The sequence below is a fragment of the Bradysia coprophila genome, unplaced genomic scaffold (genome assembly GCF_014529535.1).
Source record: "Bradysia coprophila strain Holo2 unplaced genomic scaffold, BU_Bcop_v1 contig_232, whole genome shotgun sequence".
Taxonomy (NCBI): domain Eukaryota; kingdom Metazoa; phylum Arthropoda; class Insecta; order Diptera; family Sciaridae; genus Bradysia; species Bradysia coprophila.
In genome coordinates, this window is record NW_023503493.1 from 21413706 (window position 1) to 21439965 (window position 26260).

The 26260-nt window shown below is 33.9% G+C and overlaps 2 protein-coding genes across 2 annotated transcripts; both read left to right on the forward strand.

Moving 5' to 3' along the window:
- The first annotated feature begins 11930 nt into the window (after positions 1–11930).
- LOC119076259 (skin secretory protein xP2-like) lies at positions 11931–21506 on the forward strand. Its single transcript, XM_037182926.1, has 11 exons — positions 11931–12033; positions 13160–13576; positions 13640–13795; positions 13860–13911; positions 13976–14184; positions 19987–20097; positions 20215–20370; positions 20431–20698; positions 20763–20864; positions 20934–21008; positions 21067–21506. The coding sequence occupies exons 1-11, from the start codon at positions 12022–12024 to the stop codon at positions 21270–21272; spliced, it is 1764 nt and encodes a 587-aa protein (XP_037038821.1). The 5' UTR covers positions 11931–12021; the 3' UTR covers positions 21273–21506.
- Positions 21507–23837: 2331 nt separating this feature from the next.
- Positions 23838–25652, forward strand: LOC119075584 (piggyBac transposable element-derived protein 2-like). The gene has a single exon (XM_037182052.1). It carries the CDS (start codon positions 23838–23840, stop codon positions 25650–25652), a length of 1815 nt encoding a protein of 604 aa, XP_037037947.1.
- Positions 25653–26260: the final 608 nt, after the last annotated feature.

Consider the following 26260-nt stretch of genomic DNA (forward strand, 5'->3'; position numbering starts at 1 on the left):
TATCACTTTCACACTGTGTGTAAGTGGCACTCGATGTATAAATAAAAGTATACATTCTACGTAAATGCTTCTAAATTTTTACGTAAATACACCTGTCTACATCAGAATTATGCATTCACGTTTCATTTTAGCCTTTCGTACCTGTGATGTCTGCAAGCGAACTAAATAACAAAACAATTCAATAAAATGTCACAAAAATTTAAAATGATATCGCTGCTGAAATTGTTACATGGTGCTAACTATACACAACAACTATTTTCAGACATTATCCATTACACGAGAATGTTTATTATCATTTCTCAGTCATCTCATATTACTTATGCGATCGCATAATCTACATAATATCATTACCTACCTTATATTGTATCCACATCATGAACAGATTCGTAAATAAACATCATTAGTGGCTTAGGTTGTGGCATGACTTAAAAATATATGTATATCTCACTGGAGTATTACATTATTATGAAATTAGATCAAAATCGTCGTGTCATTCAACTTTTCACGATCACCAGCAAAAAAGTCACAGTTTTAAAGGTCTTCGGACGCGATTACGTCGCCGCAAAGAAAGTGAAATATAAAGCAGTCAATTTAAACGGTTGTTTTTTTCTTCTCACTTCTTTTAGCGGTTTACTTTTCGTTGCATATCTTCTCGTATAAATGTAATGGAGAGGCAAGTACTGTAAATTTTCTGGTAGGTACTTTGGACTTGCGCGCTTCAAATGGGATCTGCTTCATAAGTTGTCTGGTTAAGTTTGGAATTAGTGAGTAGGTATTAGGACATGCATTGGCACAGTCATCGTTTAAATCATTTATCATTTTTTATTTGCTAATTATCTCATAATTACTGACTCTAAAATAGTGTTTTGATGTGCGATGGGTTGTAATTTAACAAAATAAATGATTGATGATGCCAAATGTTCGATCAATTTTGTTTTATGTACAACCACAACCAGACTTGAGGGTATTTTATAATCAGCACCGCGTACACTTCAATTAGGTATGCTGCATAAACTGTACTCTTCTTGACTCATTATTTTTGTTTTGTTTTTTTTTTTTTAACTTTTTGTTTATTAAATAACAATTTAATATAAACATTTTGTTTCGGTTGGTTAATTCAAAAATTAATCTTATGTAATTGGAATTGATACACATTTCATACATAAGAAGATGCTATAAAAGATGAAAGGAATGGCATGTTTAATATTTAGGTTAAATATTCAATTATTTAACGATATTTTTTCTCGGACAATACCATTCATACGCGAAAGGGAAAAAATTGTTTTTTTTTGTCCGTTTGTAGATTGGTTTGCCAGTTGTTATAGGTATTACGTATTACACTATTATTCGATATGACTGATAAAAGCTTGTCAATATACATTTAAATTGGTCATTGAGAAATGTTTATTGGAGTCGTCAGCCACAGGCAGTATATTTAATATTAGAAATCCTAGATTACTGAAGAAATGAGGTGTTAGTTTCTGAGAATTCCGACGTTTGTTAATATGGACTGTAACTGTAGCTGAATAAGTCTAACAGTTGAGACTGTGTGCTTGAGTAAAATGTAGAGATCGAGATTTATACTTAAAAATTTAAACAAACAGATTTGATAATTACTCACGAACATACTGTTTAAGCCAATTTGCCACAGTGTGTAGTACTTATGTGATGACATTTACTTTCAATTTTAATGAAACTTTTTAATTTTCAACTGAAAAATGTTTTGTAATATTAGCATTTCTTATTATTTCATATTCTGACTTCAATGTCACCGCTTTTTACAATATATATTTTATAACGACAATTGAAAAATAGTGCAACTTAGGCAATCTTACTGTACAATCTATTCAGACGCAATTACAACTGGTGCTGCCATGTAAAATAATTGCCTGGCAAATTTAATAAATTTATTTTATATTAGTCTGTTGCGTCAATTTACTATTTATATTTAACAGTAGACACAATCTATGGCCATCGCACTTTACACGATCTATAAACCTATACACATTTGTCTACCAGATGGGTAATAGCTTAAAATAAATTCGAGCTGGAAACCTACAATTCGCTAAAAAAGCATTTTAGCATGCGTTAGGAAAATAACTATTCTAGTCTTGTTTTCTATTATCCATTTTATAGTTCTTGTGCGGTAAATATATTACCAACAAAATAGCTCTGTATACTGGATCAGACAAAAACCTCTTAGAAGAGGAAGGATGACGCAAGTCCTTTACTTACAAAAGTATTGATATCAGAAAGGGTGACGCTCAACGCAAAAATTTAACTTTAACACCAATTCTTTGTATTAAAAAAATTGCGTCACAAATGGCAGATTGCCATCAGTACTTTTGTAAGTTTTAAGGTCAAAGCGCCAGTTCCAGTTTTTAGTCCCTAAAAACATTTTTTTAAATTTTTTGTAGTGTGGACTTGCGTCACGCCTGCTTACTAACGTGCAGGCATGATGTACATCGAAAGAAATCCGATTTATGAAAAACGTTACATTTGAAAGTTAAACATTCATGTTGGGAAAAAATGACATTTTTGCTGTTACGAATGTATTTCTTTAAAAAAATCTTCTTATCTGAGATGTCTAGTTTATGTCTCAATCCTGTTACAATTACATATTTACTTGCAATCGAGATGTTTACATTTATTGCGAAAATGAAGTAAAAAAACACAAAACAGCCGGCGGAGTCCACCTAAAATTTAAATCGAATCGCTTCCAATACAAGTTCCACTTGGCAAAGGGCTTGTTAAATAGCAAAGTATGACTAGTATAATTACGGTGATCTGAAAAGGCAATATTTCCTTCAGCTGTTTCTCAGCTGATCCATTCATACAACCTCACTTTCTTAAACGTGTTCCCTTACCACGCGGGTGTATAACTATATTAAAACTCGTATGAACACGTGTAAGACAATGAAGTTGAATGAGTGGACCAGCTGAAAAACAGCAGAAGTAAATTGCGTCACAAATTTGGTTGGCATTAACTGTACTTTAACATTTTTCGACGTTACACGTTCTTTTCCAGAGATCTTTCGAAATAAAGAAGCAACCGTCAGTTTTTGTATAAAGAGTGAACGTTTGAACGCATTTCTATCGCCGTTGTCGATAATAGTATGTACTATGACTACTAAAACATGAAGACCAAGAAAACAAAATTCTCCTCGTATAACCATTCATTATCTGTCATACAACCATGAGGCCAAAGCACAGACGTTCCTTCCGAAACCAGTTCAGATGGTTCAATCATGATGTGCGGGTGATATGATACCTTATATACATTTGGTTGAAGAAAAATCATTTTGTGGTGGTGAAAATGGTATATAATACAAAGAAAATTAGAAAGAAAAGCGAAAAATTATTGCTGAACATTACATGCGCTCAATTTCGTTCGCCCATATAGTACTTCGTGCTGAAATGAGAATGCCAAAATTTTTCACTTCCAAACCACTTTCGTTTTCCACTATTAAGTTCAAAGACCCGTTCCACGAAATGATAGAATCTTTTGATTATTTTTATTTTATTGGATTTGTACGTGACTGTTGACGCTTTGATATCGTAATTTTATTTTATTAATTTTATGAAGATGCTTATTGGTTTGTCGTAATTGTTCTAGAATTGCGTCTTGTGATTTTATGTTACATACAGGCATACGAAATTCTGTTCCTAGACTGAACATCTTTTATTTCACAACTTAAAGCTTTTTAACCTCTCTCATACAATAAATATTTCGCCCTATTCGCCTAGAGTTTATTACTTCCAGCTGATTAAAGCAATCTCGACGTATTGATACAAAATCTGTTACTTCAGTTGTTTAAACACACATTACATTGTATACATAGAGCTAATGTGTCTTTCATTAGGCCACGGTCTGAACCCTATAATTAATTTATTTGTAAATGCTATGAGGGAGCCCTAATTAGGGTTAGCCTAGTCACACATTGTAGAAAATAAAGTCTTCGGTGCCAAGCGAAATATCAAAGTTAAAGATGAAATTTTCATTAAACGGTCCGTCGTTCCTGATAAAAATTTCAAATTCACAGCCACCTAGTAGAATGACTTGTCTTCAAAAAACTTACTAACAAGATGGTTGTTGATAGTCATGAATATCATGATTGGTATCGCTGTAAAACTTAAACCTCAAGATAAACAGCATCTATATTTTTGTGATCAAATGACTCACTAGTAGGGTCTAAACAGTCTTCGAAGTTTCCCGCAGGTCGCAAAGAAATTACAAATCGATCTAATTAAAAGTTTTCCCATCGAAATATTTTCTTGTAATGTTATTCTTACTCGTGGTGCTGCCCTCTACAAAAATCACTATAGTAGATTATCTGTCCACATATTTATCGCATACGGTGTGTGTGTATTTGCAAGTAAAATTATATCGCCCAAAACCACTTGCAGTGGAGGTGTGACGCAAGTCCTGTTATCCACTTACAAAAGAACTGATATCGGTGTAGGTGACGCTTACAGATTCTACACGCAAAAAGATATGCGTCACAAATGGCAGCTGATGAGCAAAGTACGCGAAAGTTTTATCAACAAAAATCTTACCAGAAAAATTTTAGGAAGAAAATTATAATAAAAAAGTTTGCGTCAAAAAGTGGCAGATGATTCGGCTTTCTTCCGTTTGAATTCCATTCATTAAAGGAATATATTTCACAATTATAAAAATTTTCCTTCCTCAACATCTGCCACTTGTGACGCAAACTTTTTTATTATAATTTTCTTCCTAAACTTTTTCTGGTAAGATTTTTGTTGATAAAATTTTCGCGTACTTTGCTCATCAGCTGCCATTTGTGACGCATATCTTTTTGCGTGTAGAATCTGTAAGCGTCACCTACACCGATATCAGTTCTTTTGTAAGTGGATAACAGGACTTGCGTCACACCTCCACTGTAAGTGGTTTTGGGCGATATCAGCTCCTTTGTAAGTTGTGATTTTTTAGAATTGGGTCGAAGATAATAGACAATTATACTATGCAGTTTGAACGAAAATATTCTTCTTAGAAAACTGTATAACTTTCTCTTTGATCTCAACCTTCCAGCTTTCATTTGACGAAAATCGAAAATTTTACGGAATTCAAAAATTTGCTGAAAATCGAAAAGTCTAAAATCGAAAAATTCACGAATATCGAAAATTTGACCAAAATCGAAAATTTGAGGCACTTAAAACGCCCATATCTCCAAAATAAGCGACTTTTTAGGGAAACCATGAAACAAGCATCGACTAGAATCTAAAACTCTATAACTTTGTCTTTTACACGAAGTTTCCATCTGCTGTATTTTCCGAGTTATGGCTGACATAGCTCGCACTTAAAACGCTCATAGCTTCCAAATAGACGTCTTTTTAGGTAAACCATGAAACACGTGTCGAATAGAATGTGAAACTCTATCAATTTGTCTTTTAAACGAACTTTCTATCTGCAGTATTTTCCGAGTTATGGCTGACATAGCTCGCACTTAAAACGCCCATATCTTCAAAATAAGCGACTTTTTAGGGAAACCATGAAACACGCATCGACTAGAATCTAAAACTCTATAACTTTGTCTTTTCCATGAAACACGTGTCGAATGAAATCTGAAACTCTATAAATTTGTCTTTTAAACGAACTTTCTATCTGCCATATTTTCCGAGTTATAGGTTCCATAGCTCAATAGCTTAACACGCTCATAACTCCGAAATTATAAGCTTTTATAAAAATTCATTCAAATTAGTTTCTTAGAATTACGTCCCTGAAAATTTCAGCCAAATCCGCCGGTAAATTCAAAAGTTTCGGTTAACAGAGTGACAAAGTGACAGAGTGACAAAGGTTGGTAAAATTCATCAATTTCAAAATGTATGAAAATGAATTTCTTCATACAAATTTCTGCAAATTTCCAAGTTTTGAAATTTAATATCTCGGCCAAATTTAAAACCTTATGAGGCGTGTGATAGCTCGTTGAACTCGTATGGACGCCCAGATTACGAATAAAATACTTTGGGGTAGTAGGAGCAAAGGGGGAAAAGTCAAAAAGTTCGTGTATATATGTTCCTCAGTCCTGCGGAAAAAAAATTTTGTCAAATTTTTCAGTGTGAACGGACTTGCGTCACGGCCTTTCACTAACGTAGGGCCATGATCACTAGAAAAAGAGATGTTTGCCTACTGCGATAAAATACCTCACTGATACAAGGCTGTCTATAAGAGACTCGTACTAATACTCGCGCAAGCGCTCGTATACGTACACGTCTCTTATATACAGCCTTGTAGCAGTAATGTACTATTTCAAGCTCACCGTGTCCGGATTAACTACTTCTTTTTAAAGCTAGTGTCTCGGTGCTAATGCTTAAAAATAAAAGTCGTTGAATAAAAGGCCTGATGAAGGACTGATATGAACAGGTACATAGGTGCTTTGCCTATTGCCGACAAATAAAGATGATATAGACACCTGCAAAAGGTAAATGGATCGTACGCAATTTCTGTTAGTAAGCTAATTTGTGTGAAGAACAAAATCATTAACCGAGAAATATATCAACATTCAAATAATCACGTGTAATGCGAAAATCGATTCCGAAAAAAAAAAAATTTAATCAAATTAATGTTCTCTTTTTTCTCATATGTGTGCTGTGAAATGTACAAAATTTAATTAAATCACAAACGAATCGTGAAATTTATGATTAATTTTCATCAGCGTCAATTTGTGTGGAAATATTGAAAAATAAAGTTTTCGTTTCTTTTTTTATTAATGAAACTCATCAGCTTATTATTATTAGTAATACATTTATGTAATATGCTAGGTAAATATTGAATGTACTTTGAATTGCATTAATTACACACATTATTGGTATACTTACTTATATTTTGCGTTATGTTCCAGTTTCTTTTAATTATTTTTTTTCTTTCATTCAAATAATAGCAAAAACGACATTGTTTTTTCACTTCGTTGATTTTTTTCATTGTTTTGTTACATCGTAACTCACAAGCAATGTATATAACGATTCGGGCAATATGCATATAAGTTCGCATATTGTGATTATAATTTTTTCCGTTGAGATTCACTTGACCTATTTCGCAAGAACAAATCCTTACCCTGTTTCGTTGCTCACTGTAGTCGGTTTACCTTATTATCTTTTCATTCTCTATTCAAAAAAAGCTCAACGAAATCGCTTTTGACTAACTTTTGTGCTATATGAAAAATGAAAAGATCACAAAGTCCCTTCGCAGTTTGATTTTAATATTTTTTCTTCTTTAGTTCATTTTAATTTATTCTTGAATAACATTCGTGACATACACGTGGTCTGGTCACTGCTCTTATGGAATATTTCTTCTCTCTCATTGCCAGAAGGTTACGGCCCGGCGCTTTATTGAACTTTTGCTGTAAACCTTTTACAAACTGCAAGTGAGTCGCCATTAGGTAATCGTAATGCAATACCAGGTCTGCTTTTATAATCAGACATAATGTGTAGACTGAGTACATACATTGAAAATTCGAGTGTCCACCGACTTGGTGAGTGTCGTTACTTATTCTTTCAGAGCGATGTCTTTTATGTTTTACTTTCCTTTTAAACAATATTTTAAACCCAGATATCAAATCAACAATGATGAAAATCTGAGGCTCAGCTATAAGTGCTCCAAAGCGGGTCAGTCGTCATGCTGACTAGAATGAACGCAGTGTACAAATGAGTCTTTCCCATATTGCCAAAATAATGGAAGAGTAAGTGAGATGAACTTTTTTGTGACTTAAAACAAATGCGAATTTTTGTCACCGGTGTCAAACATGCAGCCATGTTGACGAGACACGAGCAAATCGTATCAATCAAAATCCCTTAAAACAGTCAAAAGTGACGCAAGGCCCTTTGTGTATTTCCAAAACAACTGATATAGTTGTAAGTTTGGATTTTGGATTTTTGGATTTTTTGGATTTTTTTTGGAAATTTTTCCCAAAATTTCCAAAAAATTGCCAAAAATTTCCAAAAACTGCGAACGTCCAAAAACCGAATTTTTCCACCATTTCGAACGGTTTTGGCAACTTGTGAATTCAGCCTTGCGTGAACTCTCAATTATTTTGTTTGATTCTTGACACTATCAGCTTTCAAATGAAGTCTACCATGATTAATTTGAAAGATGAGAGCGTCAATAATCAAACAAATGATTGAGAGCTGGCTAAAACACAAAGCTGAGCTCAGTAGTTGCCAAAACCGTTCGAAATGATGGAAAAATTCGGTTTTTGGACGTTCGCAGTTTTTGGAAATTTTGGGAAAATTTCCAAATTTTTTTTACAAAAATAGGCCCTATTAGGTGACGTATTATGTGCTGTGTAACTACAAAAATTTGACCCCCAAAATTTTAGACAGAAAATTTTACCAAAAAGAAAATTTGCGTCACATGTACAAGATGATTATGCTTTACTTTTGTATAGAAACGTGAGGTAAGAAGAGATACAATACGTACGAATGTAATTTAATTTTAATAGCAATCATCAGAAGCATGCTGCGAAAGACAGACAGAATTTCGCACTTGTCGCAGACATCTTAATCATGAGGTGGTTTCCATACAACAAAGTCTCGCGCATTTAATCGACTCTGTGTGTGCAATTTAGTAATGCATGTATATACAACAGACATCGCTCAATTGTTCAGAACATTAAAACACTTATTTTTTTCTTTTGAAACAGTTTTACAACTTCCTTCATGTAGTCTGTCATTGACTTTTATGCAAACGAAATAGATAGTTATAGGCCATTTTAAGCTTATTGTTCATTACAAATTGTAACGAAAATTATATGGAAAACGCGCATTTTAACAAACATTCGATTGCTACACATTTTGTATATTTTTATAATGCTCATGTTCTTGTAGCAGCTTGTAATATACGAGCATACCGAAATATTTTCAACCAGCACCGTACGAACATATAATACACCATAGCAGTATATGCTATGCGCTGCGCACCAGAGCAATGTTTAATATTGCCATGATGAGGTAATAACCATATAACAATTTAATTTATTAATAATAATTTTAAAAACCGAAAACAAAAAAAAAACGAATTACAAAATCATAGAAAATCTTGTTGGTTGAACATGTGAATAGTGTAGCATAGAGCATAAGAGCTAACAAAGGATGAATATCAAGGTTAACCTGTATAATTTCAATCGATGTAATTGGTGTGTATTACGGTTGGTAGTCTGCACTGGACATTATAGATCCCATTGATTTACTACACAGAGTTTCGTGACAGATTTATCTAAAGAAAATCAAAAATAAAAAAAAATTGTTAGCATTAACACAGCATAACTTGTTCAAAACAAATTGAAACAAAAAATATTGAGACGGTTTTTTTTTTCACAGTTCATTTGAATGTAATCGTGATATTTTGTTGATGTGCACTACTTAGGGAATAGGATGGAGGAGAACGGAGATTGGTAAACAAAATGATTGGAACAAGGTTACGAGTAAAATTGGAGTTTCGATGGTTTCATATACATTCAATTCCAATACAGATTAGTTGCTATATAAATCGCAAATAATTGCAGTTTGTGTAGCTTTTTGTCTTAGATCGAATCAGAATAATAGTTATTTGTTCAACGAGGGAAGAATAGTTGGATATTGCATTTCGAGGGTGTTCTTTGTGGCCTGAACGTAGCTAGAAGTCACACAAGAAAAAGAAATTTTCTACTTTTTCCCAACTACTTTTTCCACAACAAAGGCTTCGGAATTTTCAGTGTAGGGGAGAAAATGAATGTTTTCTCGCCTGCGTTGTATAAAGTAATAATATTTGTTCTATGGCTAAATTGAATTACTCTATTATAATGAATGGTTCTACTACTAGGTTTGAGTTTATGTTTTAATATCAATATAATAAAATAATCAATCTTTAGAAACAATTAGAAACGGCAAGATAGCAAACAGTGACCTCTAGGTAATGTCGTTGTCGTATTATATTGCAAAATATACGTTAAAAGTTCTGAAGTAAAAGATTTTTCATGATTTTTTACAATACATTCAAAGCATTTGTTGTGGAAAACAAACAAACAACACCCTCGAAATGAAATCTCCAATTTTTTTTTCCTAGGTTAACAAATAACTATTCTCTCACGAACTGACCTTTGTTTAAAAAATTGGTGTAACGAATTAATGTTATTGTTTCGTGGAGAAAAACGGATAATCACACCTCGCACATATGAAAAATGTTGTGTTCACCTCCGTAACAAAATAGAAAACCTCGTTCCTATTTCCTTACAGAGGTGAACACAACGTTTTTCTTCCCTTTGTTATTAAATAAGAAGAATTTTTATCACTTTTTTTATTCCAAAATTATTAGCAAGAAAAAACAATAGCATAATCATGGTTTAAAGCCAAGGCACAACAAATGCAACGAGAGTATTTCCATACGGGGGTGTTTGTCTGACCAAGTGAAACTAATGTAACAGTACTCTCGCTCCGCTCTGGCCGTGAAACGCTCGAGTTGGTATTTCCAATTTTCTTTTCAGAGGTTAACACAACTTTTTTCAACCTTAGCAAACAAATAACTATTTAACAGATAATAGTATATACTATATTACGCGTTTGTGAGTGTTGTCGACTAGTATACAAATCGATGAGATTAAAAGTCGTTTTGAGGCGAATTTTACTTTTTAAAATGTGACAAATATCTTGTTAGCAATGTCAATAACAGGTGATGTGGTTGTCCATAAAAGGTGATATGACTTTATCGAAGTGCAATATAATATAAAAAAAACTACCTCGTAAAGTATCCTTTAATTATACACACAATTGCACTTTCATGAAATGAACTTTTCAGAAAACTTTGAAAGTAAAATATTCGTTCAACAATTTTTAATCCAAGTTATGTAAAACCATATTGATTACGTTACGATGTACAATGGTATTGATCGACGAACAAGTAGCATATTACTGATTTTGATTCAATTGTGTGTGAAAAAGTAATTTCTCTTCTGCAAAAAAAATCCAATTCAATAAAAGTGTCTTTTACAAGCAATTGACTTATTTATTAGCGAATTTAATTTAAACAACAAAAAAATGAACGTAATTTACGGGATAATATCACAGATTGTCATAGCTGTAATTTAATTTATTCGGTTTAAAAAATGCTAAATGAAATTTCATTCAAAGCATCGTATGAATGCCAATACGGACATTCAACTTGTTGCTTCTCCAACAGCACGACTCATGTCCTTACCATAAACCACCAAGTAAAAAAAAGAAGAAGGAAAGCGGAATGTAAAACACGAGAATTAGAAAAATGAGGATAAAAGACCGAAGTAAATTTTATGCAAGCGAATTATTACGTGTACGATCTGCGTGAAAAATGTGAGAGAAAAGTTTAATCGAAAAATATTTTTTTGTCAAAAAACTTAATGCGATGTATCCAATAATTAAATTTCTATGATAAATAAATTAACCAGAAAATAATGCAAAACAAAACGCGTTACAAACTAGTATATCCATTCGATGCAAATTAACGATTTTCAATTTGAGAAAAATGAATTGTGTGTTTGTTGTCTTAAGCGTGGAAAAAGTGGAAATAAAATTTTTCGCATTGCTTAAGAAATAAACGGACACATTTTCAAGCGATTATTTCTTCTTGCCTTCCATTCATACAAAGAAAATTGTTTTGTAAAATGGCAAAATGATAAATACTAACGTAACTTATAAATAACCGAGTTGCTCTCTTAAATGAATCGAAAATGATATAAGTTAACTGCACAAATTCATTTTTTTTTTCTTCATTTTATTAGTGTTTTACTTATACATTTTACAATACGGACAACATCCAAACAGAATAATACTGATGCAGAAAAAAAACAGCAAACGAATTCAACATTATATCGGCAAAAGATCCATGCCACCATCCACACCAACATATAGACACAAAACAGAGTGTTTATATCTTACAAACCGTCTACCAGAAGGGGAAAGTAAATCATATCATTGTGTATAAAAGACGGTGACGGGTACGAAAACGTATCCAGTGCCTTTCTGGACTCACAGATCTTCAATTAAATCATATCAAAAATGAAGTTAATGGTAATGATACAAAAAATTGTTATTTTTTGATTTATTTTATTTTTTAATTTCGTTTTAAAACCAATATTCGTTTGTTCAAAAAAGGAAAAAAAAATGTGCAAAATATTTTCGGAATTCAATTGTGATTTTAAATGGATTATATTGTCGGTGTTATAAAACGTAAAAATACCATTGGCACATACAAAATCAAAAAAGAAAAAAAAATTGAACGGATACAATGTGTGCATGTAAAAGGACATTAAATCAAAAATTTATTCCGACAAAAAAAAAACTTGGACTAAAGCCTTGGGAAAAATGTGTGGAAAATTGAAAACAATTTTCATTGAATAAAATTACCATGAAAGTGTCGTAAAAAGTGAAATTATTATCTTATAAAATTGAATTTTTATCGCTTCATGAATGTTCCGTTTAAACCTATAGTATTGCAACCACAATCACATGCACACCAGATAGTTGCTGGTCCGCTGTCTTATATGCTTGTTTCAATTCAATTTAATGAAACGGAAATGATTTCTTTAGAATTTGCAATCCAAAATTTTAAAATTTAATCTACTTCTCATTAATTACGATCAACAATCATGACTTTATCAACTGCAGTCAGTAATTTGCTATCCACTAAATTAATATGTTCATTACAGTTCGATTAAATTACCTGTGAACGTAATAATTAATTATTATTACTCCAATTACTATGCCCGACCGAATTATGTTATATATTAATATCGGTTAATAACAGAATCATTCAATGTGTGTGTTAACTTTTCGAAATATTAATTCAAATTTATTAATTAAATTAATTCTTCTGGTCATTCACACACCATCAGTGTTTGTATTATTATTATTATTATTGATACAACAAGAAACCAAATAACAATCGATGGTCATTCAATGTGAAATGACAATGTAACTGGAACATGAGTAAAATGTAATCCGTGTTCCATTCAATTAATTGTTACATGATTTAGGCTCACAAAAGACGGTCCATTTATTATATCATATGTCGACAGTAGTTTATTATTCAAAGTTTCACTATGATTCACAAAGTGTTTCAATCATCAAATTAAGACGATGCATAATTGATTGGCCATAATTAACAAAAAATTTGTTTTTTTTTTCATCTCTTCAGATAGTTTTGCTGCTCGTTGTGGCTGTTGTGGGCGTGTTCGGTGAAGATAAAAAGTCTGCTAAAGAAGAGACGAAAAAATCCGTTGAACCAGCAACCGCTGATAAGAAACAAGAAAAACGAGGAATCTTTGGAGAAGGTTATGGACATGACTTTGGAGGTCACGATTTCGGTGGTCATGGTTTCGGTGGTCATGGTTTCGGTGGTCATCACGAAATCAGCCTTGGTCATGATTTTCACGGACAAGATTTTCATGGACATGACTTCGGTTCAGACCATGGACATCATGGACACCATGAGCACCACGAAAAAACTGTGACCGTTGTGAAGAAGGTCCCAGTACCATATCCAGTTGAAAAGCACATTCCAGTGCCAGTGGAAAAAGTTAAGCACTACCCTGTCCATGTTCATGTTCCAAAGGTAAGTGGGTTTGCTTGCAATATTTTGAGGTAAACGACTAACACATTTTATGAATTTCTACAGCCGTACCCAGTCGAAAAAATTGTCCACTATCCAGTGAAGGAAATCGTAAAGGTTCCAGTCCATATTCCTGCACCTTACCCAGTGGAAAAGATCAAGCACTACCCTGTTCATGTTCATGTGGATAATCCAGTTCCAGTCAAGGTTTACGTTCCTCAAGTAAGAATATTTATAAAAAACGAATCCACTTCCATTTCTCTAAACTAAAAATTCTTTTCATTAGCCATACCCAGTCGAAAAGGTTGTTCATTATCCAGTGAAAGTCAATGTTCCAGGTAAATCACACATTTGTTTTTTTCAAAATGTTCGTTATCTAAGATGTTTCCCTATGTCTCGCAGCTCCATACCCAGTTGAAAAGAAGGTACATTATCCAGTGAAAGTTCCAGTCCATGTACCCCAGCCATACCCAGTCGAAAAAATTGTACATTATCCAGTCAAAGTACCAGTCGACCGTCCCGTACCAGTGCATGTTGACAAACCAGTACCCTATGAAGTTATCAAGAAGGTTCCATATGAAGTCATCAAGAATGTTCCAGTTCCAGTTCATGTTCCAGGTAATCAGAACATTGAGTCCTATTTCTAACAAATTCCTAAAAAAATATGGTAATTTCTTCCAGTTGACCGACCATATCCAGTACATGTCGACAAACCAGTACCATACGAAGTAAAAGTGCCCGTACATGTCCCATACCCAGTTGAAAAGCACATTCCTTATGCCGGTATGATCTTCTATTAAACCATCAACGGAATAATTGACACTAAAATACATTTCTAATCCGAAATTACAGTTTACAAGGACGTTCCATACCCAGTGAAGGTACCAGTGCCCCATCATGTACCAGTCCACATTGAGAAGCATATTCGTAAGTTTGAATTTAAATTTTTGTTGAAAAACAAAAGAACTAACTTTTCATTGACGACCGTAGCTGTTCATGTTGAAAAACACGTACCATACCCAGCTAAGGAATACATTCCAGTCCATCATCATCACGACCATCACGAAGAATATCACCATCACGATGAACATGATTTCAGCGAACATCAACACCATTATTAGAGGACATTCGTAAATCAGAAATTGTGATAATTTGAATATTTTGTTTTTTAATGTAATTTTTGTTTTAAATTATTTTTAAGAAAATGACAAACAAACAAACATACAAAAAATTGTAGTTGATGAGGATGAGCATTTAGGAAAATGTTTTATTCGAACAAAACCAGCTTTGTTAATCCAAAGGATATTAATATGAGAGTCTTATAATTTACATTAGAAAAACCGATTTCGTTGTGAATGTAAAAGTAAAAATGGAAATAAAAAGGAAAACGGAACATTTAGATTATAAAATGAAATGTTGGAAAACTAAACAAATTTTTTATTGAGTTAAACTCTGCGCGGAAGACATCGCTCCACATAAATCTTAAGAAATTTCATGTTAAGTCAAGTACTTCACTTGCTCGAACGTACAGCAGCTAGAAAGTTCATTAACATGATGCCGTAAATCGTATTTGATAATCTACCGCCATTGGCATTGGCATAATCGTCATATATACAACGATTAAATCTGTTACTTCATTTGTTCAAAATATGGCGGAGTCACAAAATCTGTTACTTCATTCGTTTTAACATGTATTTCACTATGAATAGCATCTTAACCAGAATGATTTTCGATACTTGATGATTATCCGTTTTTGAAAGATAAAAGAAATTGGAATTAGCGTACCGTCAACGTGCCTAACTTGATGTTTTGGCGTCGTAAATAGTACATAGTTCGGTGTAACTCACGATTCTTTGGAATTTTTGTAAAGTAATTTTGAATTAATATTTGAAAAGTCTTGAGTTCAAACACGCAGTTGATTCTTCAGCCGCCACGAACCCATTAGGACATTTCCGAATTCTGGCAACACACCATTCAGCATATTAATCAATAATATTGTTCAGGTGTACTGTTGTACTGGTTCTAAAAAGAACACTTCTTCCATCTGCTACCGATCAACCGCATTATGCTACCAACCTCAGCCAAAGTTGAACGAAATGAAGTTCTATTCAATTAAACTAAACCAACGTTGCAGATACACACTATATGCCATTATGTTAATAAATTGCTCATTATGGAGATTATGTACCTCAACTCACGGCAAACATTTCATAATCATTTAGAGGTTCGGTGTATTTCATTACTGCAGAAAAAATAAATAATAAAAACAAAACAAAACGACGAGAAAAAAATATAGCGAATATCTTTTGACTCTATCGAGCGACTCTTATGCAAAGCATACATAAATTGTGCATTACAACATTATAAATACTACACTCGTTTTCAAATACATCGTTTTATATCATGCCTACATTGTATTATACACACAAAACGTACTGAAATTCTACCATAACTATGTCAACCTGTTGAATGAATTCGTGAAATTTGGTTTCTGTGAATCGATTATACTAATAACGATTGTCTAGAAATTAATGCCATTTGGAAAGCATGGGGTTCAATTGAAAAATTCATAATAGAAAATTTTGCACCTCTTGTTATTGCGACGGCGTGTGGGCATTGCGGCTCGATAACAATAACAATAAGATAACAATTTTGACAAGAGATGCATACTCTTATAGTATCATTTTCATACACTGCTCATGTTTCTCAGAGCTGGTCAAACTCCTTTCAGCAAACCATCGATGCCTCTTAATATCTTTCTATATCTATCTATAATACGACAGAATATCATATAAGGAAGCAAGGCCAGTACAAAATACAGTTCTAAAAATATGAATTCGTAAAAATTTTATTTGACACATTTTTTCGTAAAATGATGGTCTTATAGTTTTGCCAGTGCCAGCGTACTTTTGTTCATTTAGATTATATCAACTTAAAATTTATAATTAAAGATTGGCCAATTCTCCAATTAAAAGCCAGTTTTCGAACTACTATTATTATGAGCCACTCATAAGTGACGTAAAAAGGCCTCATCATAAGTTTTTAATTTTGGTGGGTTTCGTTTGTTTCTTTCGTTTTATTTGTTCCACACATATCCCACTACACAGAAAAAGCGCTTGTCTATACGTTTCTTCAATTCCACACGTATGTGTGAGTGAAACCACTCTCTTTTACGCTTCTTTTGTTGACAACTCAATGTGGAAATATTAAAACTTTGGAACGCTAAGTTTGCCTAAACAATAGTAAGCACTAATGATGAGGTCCGTTTACTATTTTAGATTATAAGTAAAAAGGTGAACAAAGGACGTTCAGGTAAAAGTATAGGAAATCATTTATGAAAACTGTCTTACCAGTACGATGCTAAATTTTTATTTGCAGAGCCCGAGCAACTGACAAGCTTTTAATTATTTAAAAAAGTTTTTGTAAATCGTTATGTTTATCTGCGTACCATTCATTATCATCATGCATGGTTATTGCAGAATATCACATTTTAAAATATTAAAATAATGCTGACCGAGGATTGAGGTTTGAAAATATAACATAAAACGAACACTGATTTAATGCGCTTTAAATTGGAATAACCGTTGCAATAATAAATAATTATAAATTTCATGCATTTGCGATGTGGTTAACGTATTATTTTATATATTCCTATCTTTGCAGACGAACGTTTATCGAAAATATGATTTTAAGTAGGAATAGGAAAACGATTTGAGTATTGACGACTTTCGGCAGAAACTACGAGTTCTTGATGTTTCTTCATGTCTCTTTAACAATTTGTATACAAGCAACGCACTTCAAGCAAAAGTGGTACTCTAAATAGGGTACTGAAAGAAACTTGACAGTGCTCCATACAAAATTTTACTCTGTAAAAAGAGTGGGTATAAAATTTCATTCAAAATAGTACTCTATTTGGCAGCTGTCATTAATCGCAATTTTGCTTGAAGTGCGTTGATGCAAGGAAGTTTCCTTTTAATTTTTTTTAGACGACTTACTGGAGAAACGGTGAGTTTCTTAAGAAACGTCGGAGAATCGTCCTTTTTTAAGAATTCGCGGTTTCTTGAGAACGTCGTCGAATTTTCTGTGCAATAAGTCTGACGCATACTGTGAGCTATTAGGAGCTTAGGTTATAAATAAAGTCAACTATTGAAAAACGAAAGGTTTCCACTACTAGAGTGTAGAAAGCCTAGTCGGCTGTGGAAGTGTAGAGTAGGCCAGTACAAATAATACTCTAGAAACAGCAAATGTATTGCGAATCATTAAATCTATTACTTCCTTTGTTCAAAGTTTTGCATCACTCTCTGCTATAAAAACACTAAAGGAGACATCACACTCTTCTACAAACATTTTGTAAAAGAAACATCACTCTATAGTGGAAACATGTAAAAGGTAAAATCACTCTCTTTTATAAACACTTAGTAAAAATAAGCATCCACAAAGTGCTCGATGAAGAGAGTGATGCTTCTTTTTACAAAATGTAGAAAAAGGTGATCTCTTACGAAATGTCAATGTCAATAATTACGTCATAAAAAGCTTTTCGGTCTATGGAAATAAAGACTATTCGCACAACGTGCGATTAGTCTTTATTTCACAATTCGCTCGCACTTTGTGCAATTAGTCAAATAAAGACTAAACGCAATTTAAATGAATAGATCGTTTTTTTACTGACTGCGCCTTTGTGAGCAGTCTTTTTTTTCGCTTGTTTAAATAAATAAAAAATCAAATTAAAAAAAAATGAATAGCCTTTTCGTTTAAAATAGCGTTCAATCAATGGAAAATTGATGGTTTGAAAACTACTAAGCGATCATATTTGACATACTAACAATTTAATTTATTTTAAGCGGCGCCAGAACGTTTTACCTAACAATAGCAAGCGTATAGCCATTACTCACAGCTGATTGATTTTATAGTTATCTATAAGGGGAATCTATCCGCTAAAAAGTCGCGACTATACCAGAAGCACGATCCACTTTCGTTTTTCGTTCTAAATTTGTAACAAACTGTTATCAAGAAATCTGTCTTTCTAGCGCATGCAAGATAAGAATCGTTACCAAATTTGCCAACGTTGAATGGAGCTTTCAAATCCGTACTGCTTTACGTTGCTGAGTTTGTTTTACAATACATAATTCGGTTATTAAAATATTAAATAATGAAATATTAGTTAATCATTTTGTACAAATATTGCACGGTAGTTTGGATTGTAACAACGAAAAAAAGAGTAAAAATTAATAATTGGTTTACACTGCATATACTTTAATAGCATATACACACATAATACATGTACTTGTAAATAATGAATTAACTTATTATAAAAATATAATATAAAGTAATAACAAGCAGCCAGCAACAATATATTTGTTGTTGCTGTTGTTGTTGTTGTTATAATAAAAAAGGTTATAATAAACAATAAGGAAAGAATAACAAATGTGAGTAAGATGGATCGATTCATTGGTATGGGGATCTGAGTGAATCGGGGAAAGTGGAAACCCACAGACCCAGAAGTTGATTTGGTATATAAATTGAAACCGACATAGGACTCAACATCAGTAACTCGTTTGCTTTTCACCGCAATTTTATAGTACTCGACGTATACAGATTTAGTTGTAAACATGAAATTACTGGTAAGAGAAAATTTAATGTTTAAAAGAGTTGTGCATACGAATATGAATCAGTTAATTTGAATTGGAATACAATATCAACGCGGTTTTTGTTTTCGTTCAACGTTTTTATTACAAAATCTGGTGTGTGTACTTTAAGAAAGTTCATATGGAAATGAAATGGAATATCTGCGTGCGATCTTGTTAGTTTTTGGTGCTACTATATTGCTGCAGTTATCTAATATGTAAACTGAAGCAAATTTATTTTATTTGCCAAATATGGAAATTGATGTGATTTTATTCGTCCATTCATTGAATTAAATTGCGTGCCTTTGTCTCAGCTTTTTTTTCTACTTTTTGAGTGATACAATCTACCTACGTGCACAATCACAGAAAATAATCTCTTTTATGACACGAAAATGCACAGCATTTCGTTGATTGCAATATTGCTCTGCAGTGGAATATGGTAATTTTTTACCAATTACAGAGAGAGTTTTCTTACAACGGCTGATTTTTGCATGTTACATTGCGATTCAATTTTTTAATTGAAATTTGCTTTTTATTGTGTTTTGCATATTTGACGAATGATAAAGATCTGTGACGGTTTCATAAGATCGAATTTCATTTATATTACAGGGCATTGCGTGCCTTTGTGCATTGGTTCTGTTGACGATGGGCGAAGAGGAAAAAAAGTCAATAGAAAACACGAATGTAGAAGACAGCAAAGCAGCTGATAGCGAATTACAAGAAAAGAAGCAGGAGAAACGCGGACTGCACGGCTGGGAAGGTGATCATGGCCATCATCATCATGAGGAGAAGACTATCACAATTGTAAAGAAAGTTCCAGTTCCATATCCGGTTGAAAAACATATTCCCGTTCCGGTGGAAAAAGTGAAGCACTACCCTGTCCATGTCCATGTACCAAAGGTTAGTTTACAGTAATCTGTCACATAATTGATTCACTTCCTGTTCAGTGTTCAGTATTGATATTTCGAACCTGTCCATGCCTGAAGCGTTGCTTAGTAAATTCTTTCTTATTTACAGCCATACCCCGTTGAAAAGGTCGTCCATTATAAAGTTAAGGAAGTCGTCAAAGTTCCTGTGCACATTCCCGCACCGTATCCAGTAGAAAAAATAAAGCACTACCCTGTTCATGTGCATGTAGATAATCCAGTACCGGTTAAAGTTTACGTTCCTCAGGTAATGGATCAACATTCGTCGAGAAAGCTTTCATGAAAATTAATTATTGTCTCGTCGCAGCCTTATCCCGTGGAAAAAATCGTGAAATATCCCGTAAAGGTACCTGTTCCAGCGCCATATCCAGTTGAGAAGAAGGTACACTACCCAGTGAAAGTACCAGTCCATGTGCCGAAACCATACCCAGTTGAGAAAGTGGTCAAAGTTCCACATGTTGTACATGTTGACCGTCCAGTACCTGTTCATGTCGACAAGCCTGTTCCATACGAAGTCGTAAAGAAAGTACCATACGAAGTTATAAAGAACGTTCCAGTACCAGTCCATGTTCACGGTATAAATTCTTAGTTGTTCAACTATGGTGATTGTTATTTATACCAAATCTGAAACCGTTACAGTTGATCGTCCAGTTCCAGTACATGTCGACAAACCAGTACCATACGAAGTGAAGGTGCCCGTACATGTCCCGTACCCAGTTGAAAAGCACATTCCCTACGCAGGTATGAGCTTCAACTAAAAATGATTAACTCAATTGATCCTAATTTGAATTTATCAAATCCTAATTTCAGTTTACAAGGATGTTCCATACCCAGTCAAAGTGCCCGTCGAGAATCCCGTTCCAGTCCATCTCGAGAAACATATTCGTAAGTGACAATATGCGGGTATAGACAGCAAGTGATCCTAATACAAGTTTCATTGCAGCTTTCCATGTTGAGAAGAAGGTTCCGTATCCACACAAAGAGGTCATCCCAGTGGTACATCACGAAGAGAAACACCATGAAGAGCATCAGGAACATCATGACTTCGGTGGTGGTGAGGAAATACATCATGACTTTGGTGGCGGTGGTGAGGGACACCACGAAGAACTATCTGGCGGCTATGAACACCATAACTTTGGACATCATTAGAAGTAGCTTCTAGAGAGTTTCTCTTTTCATTATTTCGTTTTATTTTTGTTGAATATTTTGCTGTATGATCGTTTTAAGCAAAATGTTGTTTTTATTGTCATAGTAAATGGTCCCCTGGTCGAGTCGTTTTGTACATAAGATGAAGTTAGAGACTAAAAAAATGATGTAAACTGCATTGTGATGAGAGGAGTATATACATCCTCGATATTTTATAATTAAATTTTGTAAAGAAAACAGAAATATTTTTGATTTGAAAGAAGAAATAAAACGATCCAAGAGTTCGAATTATTGCAATTAAATCGATTACATTCCGCCGCACACCATATCGGAAATGTGTGAGCGAACATAATTGATCAATTAAGTTAACGTCATACCGCGCGCTTTTTTTTCGCGCTGAAAATATGTATGACTACTCAAGTGTGTAGTGCACACATGTTACATTATTGGCTATGAATGAATAGACATTTTTAATCATTTCCCTATAAATTGCCCGTGTGTCTATGTCTATACCACACTCTATCTAGCTGCTCTAACTGTAACAATTGCAAAAGCAATGAATCATTTTTTTTGTATATGAATTATCATTATGCAATGGAAAGAAAATTTCTAAATCACTTCACACAGAAAATCTATAACATTTACCTGGTTTATGCTCTTTAATAAACCATACAAAAATTACATAATCATTTCGTATAGGTAAAGTGTATATTATAACGTACGTACGGATGGAACGAGAGTTACATATATGCACAGTTTTCTGTAGGATCGTAAAAGTGCTATTACATTCAACATTATATTTATTACCTTGCGAATTATGCAGCTTGAACTCGTAACAATTTTGAACTTAATGTTCGAAAATTTCCGTTACTAAAGTGCACTTGGTCACTCGTAATGGTGTTTATACAATTTTGTTGTTTTGATTTTGTATGAAAATTCAGTGCTTGTTCACAATAGGAACAGGTGATTAGAAACACTTGTATTTGTCTCTACTCTACTGACTCTAATGATGAGATATAAATGTTTAGTGACTTGTTAAATTGAATCGCCTCAGCAGAACTTATGTTATGTCGCTACAAGTCGTCCAACTAAATATTACAACCATTCATAATATAAAATAACGAAGAATTTCTTTGGAGCAAAGGAACCATGGGAAAATACAGATTGAAACAGAACTTGGAAATTGGTTTAAATGGAATGAAAGTGCGGGTGAGTTCAGCTACAACAACCGGAAATCAATCCCACTGACGCTCAGTAGCTCAGTAGCTCAGTAGCAAGTAGGATAATTTAAAATATTTTCATTCACCTGCGGATTTTTTTTAACAAAGTGACAGTTACAAAGAGAAAATAGTTATTTGTTTACCGACGGGAGAAAATAGGAAATTCCAACAAGAGCGATGTTTGCGGTCGGAGCGAAGCGAGGTGAACACAACCATTTTCATGCGTGCATATTGTGTTTGCCGTTTTTCTCAAAGAAAAAAAGCTTTGATTCGTGCTCGACTGCTTGCGTCATCTACTAAAGAATCTTCAAAGTGGCTGCAAGTAGTTCCATCGAGTCAGTTAGGCTTATTATTAGATAACAATTCTGCACGAATTGCTGTTGGTCTTCGTCTAGGTTGTCAATTATGCGAAGAACATAAATGTCTTTGCGGTAAAAACGTTAAGCAGGATGGCTTACATGGTTTATCTTGCAATAAAAGCAGAGGATGGATTCCTGGACATGATGAAGTTAACAAAATCTTTTCTCATGCATTTTCTTCTGCAGCGTTTCCGAATTCAGTACAGCCTCCGGGAATTTCTAGAGATGACGGGAAAAGACCGGATGGTATGACTCTAATTCCATGGAGTCACGGTAGGCCTATTTTGTGGGATGTAACCATAGGAAACACCCTAGCCCCTTCTTATGTTAATCGGTCATCCAAAAAAGCTTATTCGATTGCTGATAATGCCGAAAGATTTAAGCACAATCATTACATTTGTTTAAAAGATAATTATTTATTCACACCTATTGCTTTTGAATCACTAGGTAGCATGGGTCCTGAGACAAAGACATTTATAAAGAAATTGGGATCATTAATGCGGCTTCTGGGGAACCGCGCTCTATGTACTACCTGCTACAGAAGGTTTCCATTGCGATTCAACGAAGAAATTCTAGTTGCATTCGTCATACCATTTTCGAAATCATAAAAAAGTGACAATTCGAATGAGAATTTTTTTTTTCTCCACGGGAGAGAAAACGCAATTTTTTTATGGAGAAAATAAAAAACCTGAACTGTCATCAGAGAGAGAGCGCCACCTTATCGTCGAATTTGTGTGGGGAAAAAGAGGTTATTCAAGCCGCACTGATGAAAAATCTTTTACTTTTGGCTCTATTTTGAAAGCTTTCGGTACAAAAATTCTCAAACATTCATATGTACTAGTTGTACTTAAGATTTGTTTAACCCTTGATTTCATAGCATATCATATTTGATATTACAGCTTAAAGTGTTCAATTCACATATAGTAGGCCCTCCTTTTTGATTTCTTGACAGAGAGAGCCTCTCTTATAAGTAAACGTAAACTTTCAGAATGCGTCTGAACAAGTCGCGTCTAAAGAAAATTGTTGAGAATTGGGGGGATAGCGAAGATGAGTTTCTTGAAAATGAAGATGATGACGATGATCTGGATTACATACCAACCGTTAACCGAATCCGTAACAAGAAAAGGAAGGAAAATACACCGAAAAAAAAGAGTGTCAAAACAAAACGTACGAAGAAAGTCTCTTCTAAAAATCTAAAATGTAAAACTAAAAAGAAAAATAAGGAAAAACCTTTCTGGTATTCTGGCTATGCAAAGTCATTTCCAGTAAATGAAAAAGAATTCCTGGGTGATGTCACCTTACCCGATGACATTATGAGTTTGGAGACTCCATATGAATTCTTCAAATATTTTTTCAATGAAGATGTCAGCAATTTAATAATAACCGAATCAAACAGATATTGTTCTCAAAACTGGCCAGAAAAACGGTTGCAACTTTCAAAAACAGAGCTTGATCAATTTATTGGTATATGTTCACTAATGTCTGTGATTCAAATGTCTAACACGCGTCGCTACTGGGCACCTATCACAGGAAATGCACTAATAAAGGAAACAATGCCCGTTAATAAGTTTGAGCAGATCAAACAACAATTGCACTTCAATGACAATGAGAATATGGTCCCAAAAGGTGACGTAAATCACGATCGGATCTATAAAATTCGTCCGCTCGTCAACGCACTCATCAAAAGATTTCAAACAGTTCCATTGGAAAAAAATCTTTCTGTCGATGAACAATTATGTTCAACTAAATGCAAAAGTATCATCAAGCAATATTTGCCCAATAAACCTCATAAATGGGGATTCAAGCTGCACGTCCTTGCTGGAAGTCATTCAGGATTCTGCTACACTTTCGAAATTTTTACTGGTTGTGAGAATGACGCTCGATTCAGACTAGCTAATGAAATGGATCTGGGATCGAGTGCAAATATCGTTATTCGGCTGCTGAGAATCGTACCCGACTTTCAACATTATATTGTATGTTTCGATAACTATTTTTCTACCTTACCACTTATCGGCCAGCTATCGAAGAGAGGAATTCATGCTGTGGGCACAATGAGACGAAAGCGGCTCCACAATGCAAAATTGCCGGAAGATAAAGTTATCATGTCTCTTGGTCGTGGCTCGTCTTTTGAAATGGTTACCGAAATAGATAAAACTGAAATGGTCTGTGTTACCTGGCGAGATACAAAGGTCGTTAATCTGATTTCAAATTTTGTGGGCGCAAATCCGTTGCAAAGTGTAGACCGCTTCGACAAAAAACTAAGCAAGAAAATTACTGTTGATTGTCCAAGCATCGTAAAGCAATACAACAGTTATATGGGTGGAGTGGACTATCTCGATAGCATGATTGGACGAAATAAAATTAAAATGCGTTCCAAAAAATGGTATATGAGAATCTATTACCATCTCTTGGATTTAACCACTACAAACGCATGGATACTATATAAAAGAGTTAATTTTCATCGCGGTACACACCGAAAACATCTGTTATCATTGGCAGATTTTCGTCTCAAGTTGGGCGTAACTTTATGCAGAGTAAATCACGTTGCTCGAAAAATTGGACGTCCTCCAACCGAATTGGAACGCCAAATCTCACTAAAACGAAAACATCATAGCTGCTCGCCGATCCCGCCGAAAGAAACTCGAATGGACAAAACTGACCACTGGCCGATGTGGTTCGATAACCGTGTGCAATGTAAAAAACCCAAGTGCAAAGGGCTCACGTCAGTACGATGTTCTAAATGTCATTTGGCTTTGTGCTGCAACAAGCAGAGAAACTGTTTCCACGAATTCCATAATTGTTAAAAAAAAACTCACATTTGGCCCGATGAATTTATATTCAATACGCGTTAGTTATAAAAATTTGTTATTAAAACATCTGTTGTCGAAATATACAAAAATTAGAAAATATACTTTGTGTTGACCCTCAAAACCCTGGTGTTTATTCCTGTACGGAATTTTGAGAAGTGAATTGTTTTTGTTAGTGCAAGCGTGGATCGGTAATTTGTCTTCTTCTTCTTCTTCTTCTTTTTCTACTACTCTCTCTGAGTATTTTTTTTTCGACACATAATCATTTATAAAGCAAAGTTTTCTTTGATTGTTTCTCAAAAAAATTATTCGTTCACTAAAAAAACTCATGAAGTAAAGGGTTAAGAGACGATTATAATTATAAGTGAAGAATAGAAAAACTATAAGTACGTTAAGATGAGTACACAGTTCCTGAAAAATAACTGAAAAATAGCATACGGTCCACTGGCTGAAAAATGTTTGAAAAATATGTGGAATTACAGTCCAAAGTTACCAATTTCCATATTTCCATTCTAATAGAATTCAAATACTGTGCTATTGATAACTTTGGTGAAATATAATTACCAACAGCGTAGAGTTTCTATATCATTAAAGACTTATAATTA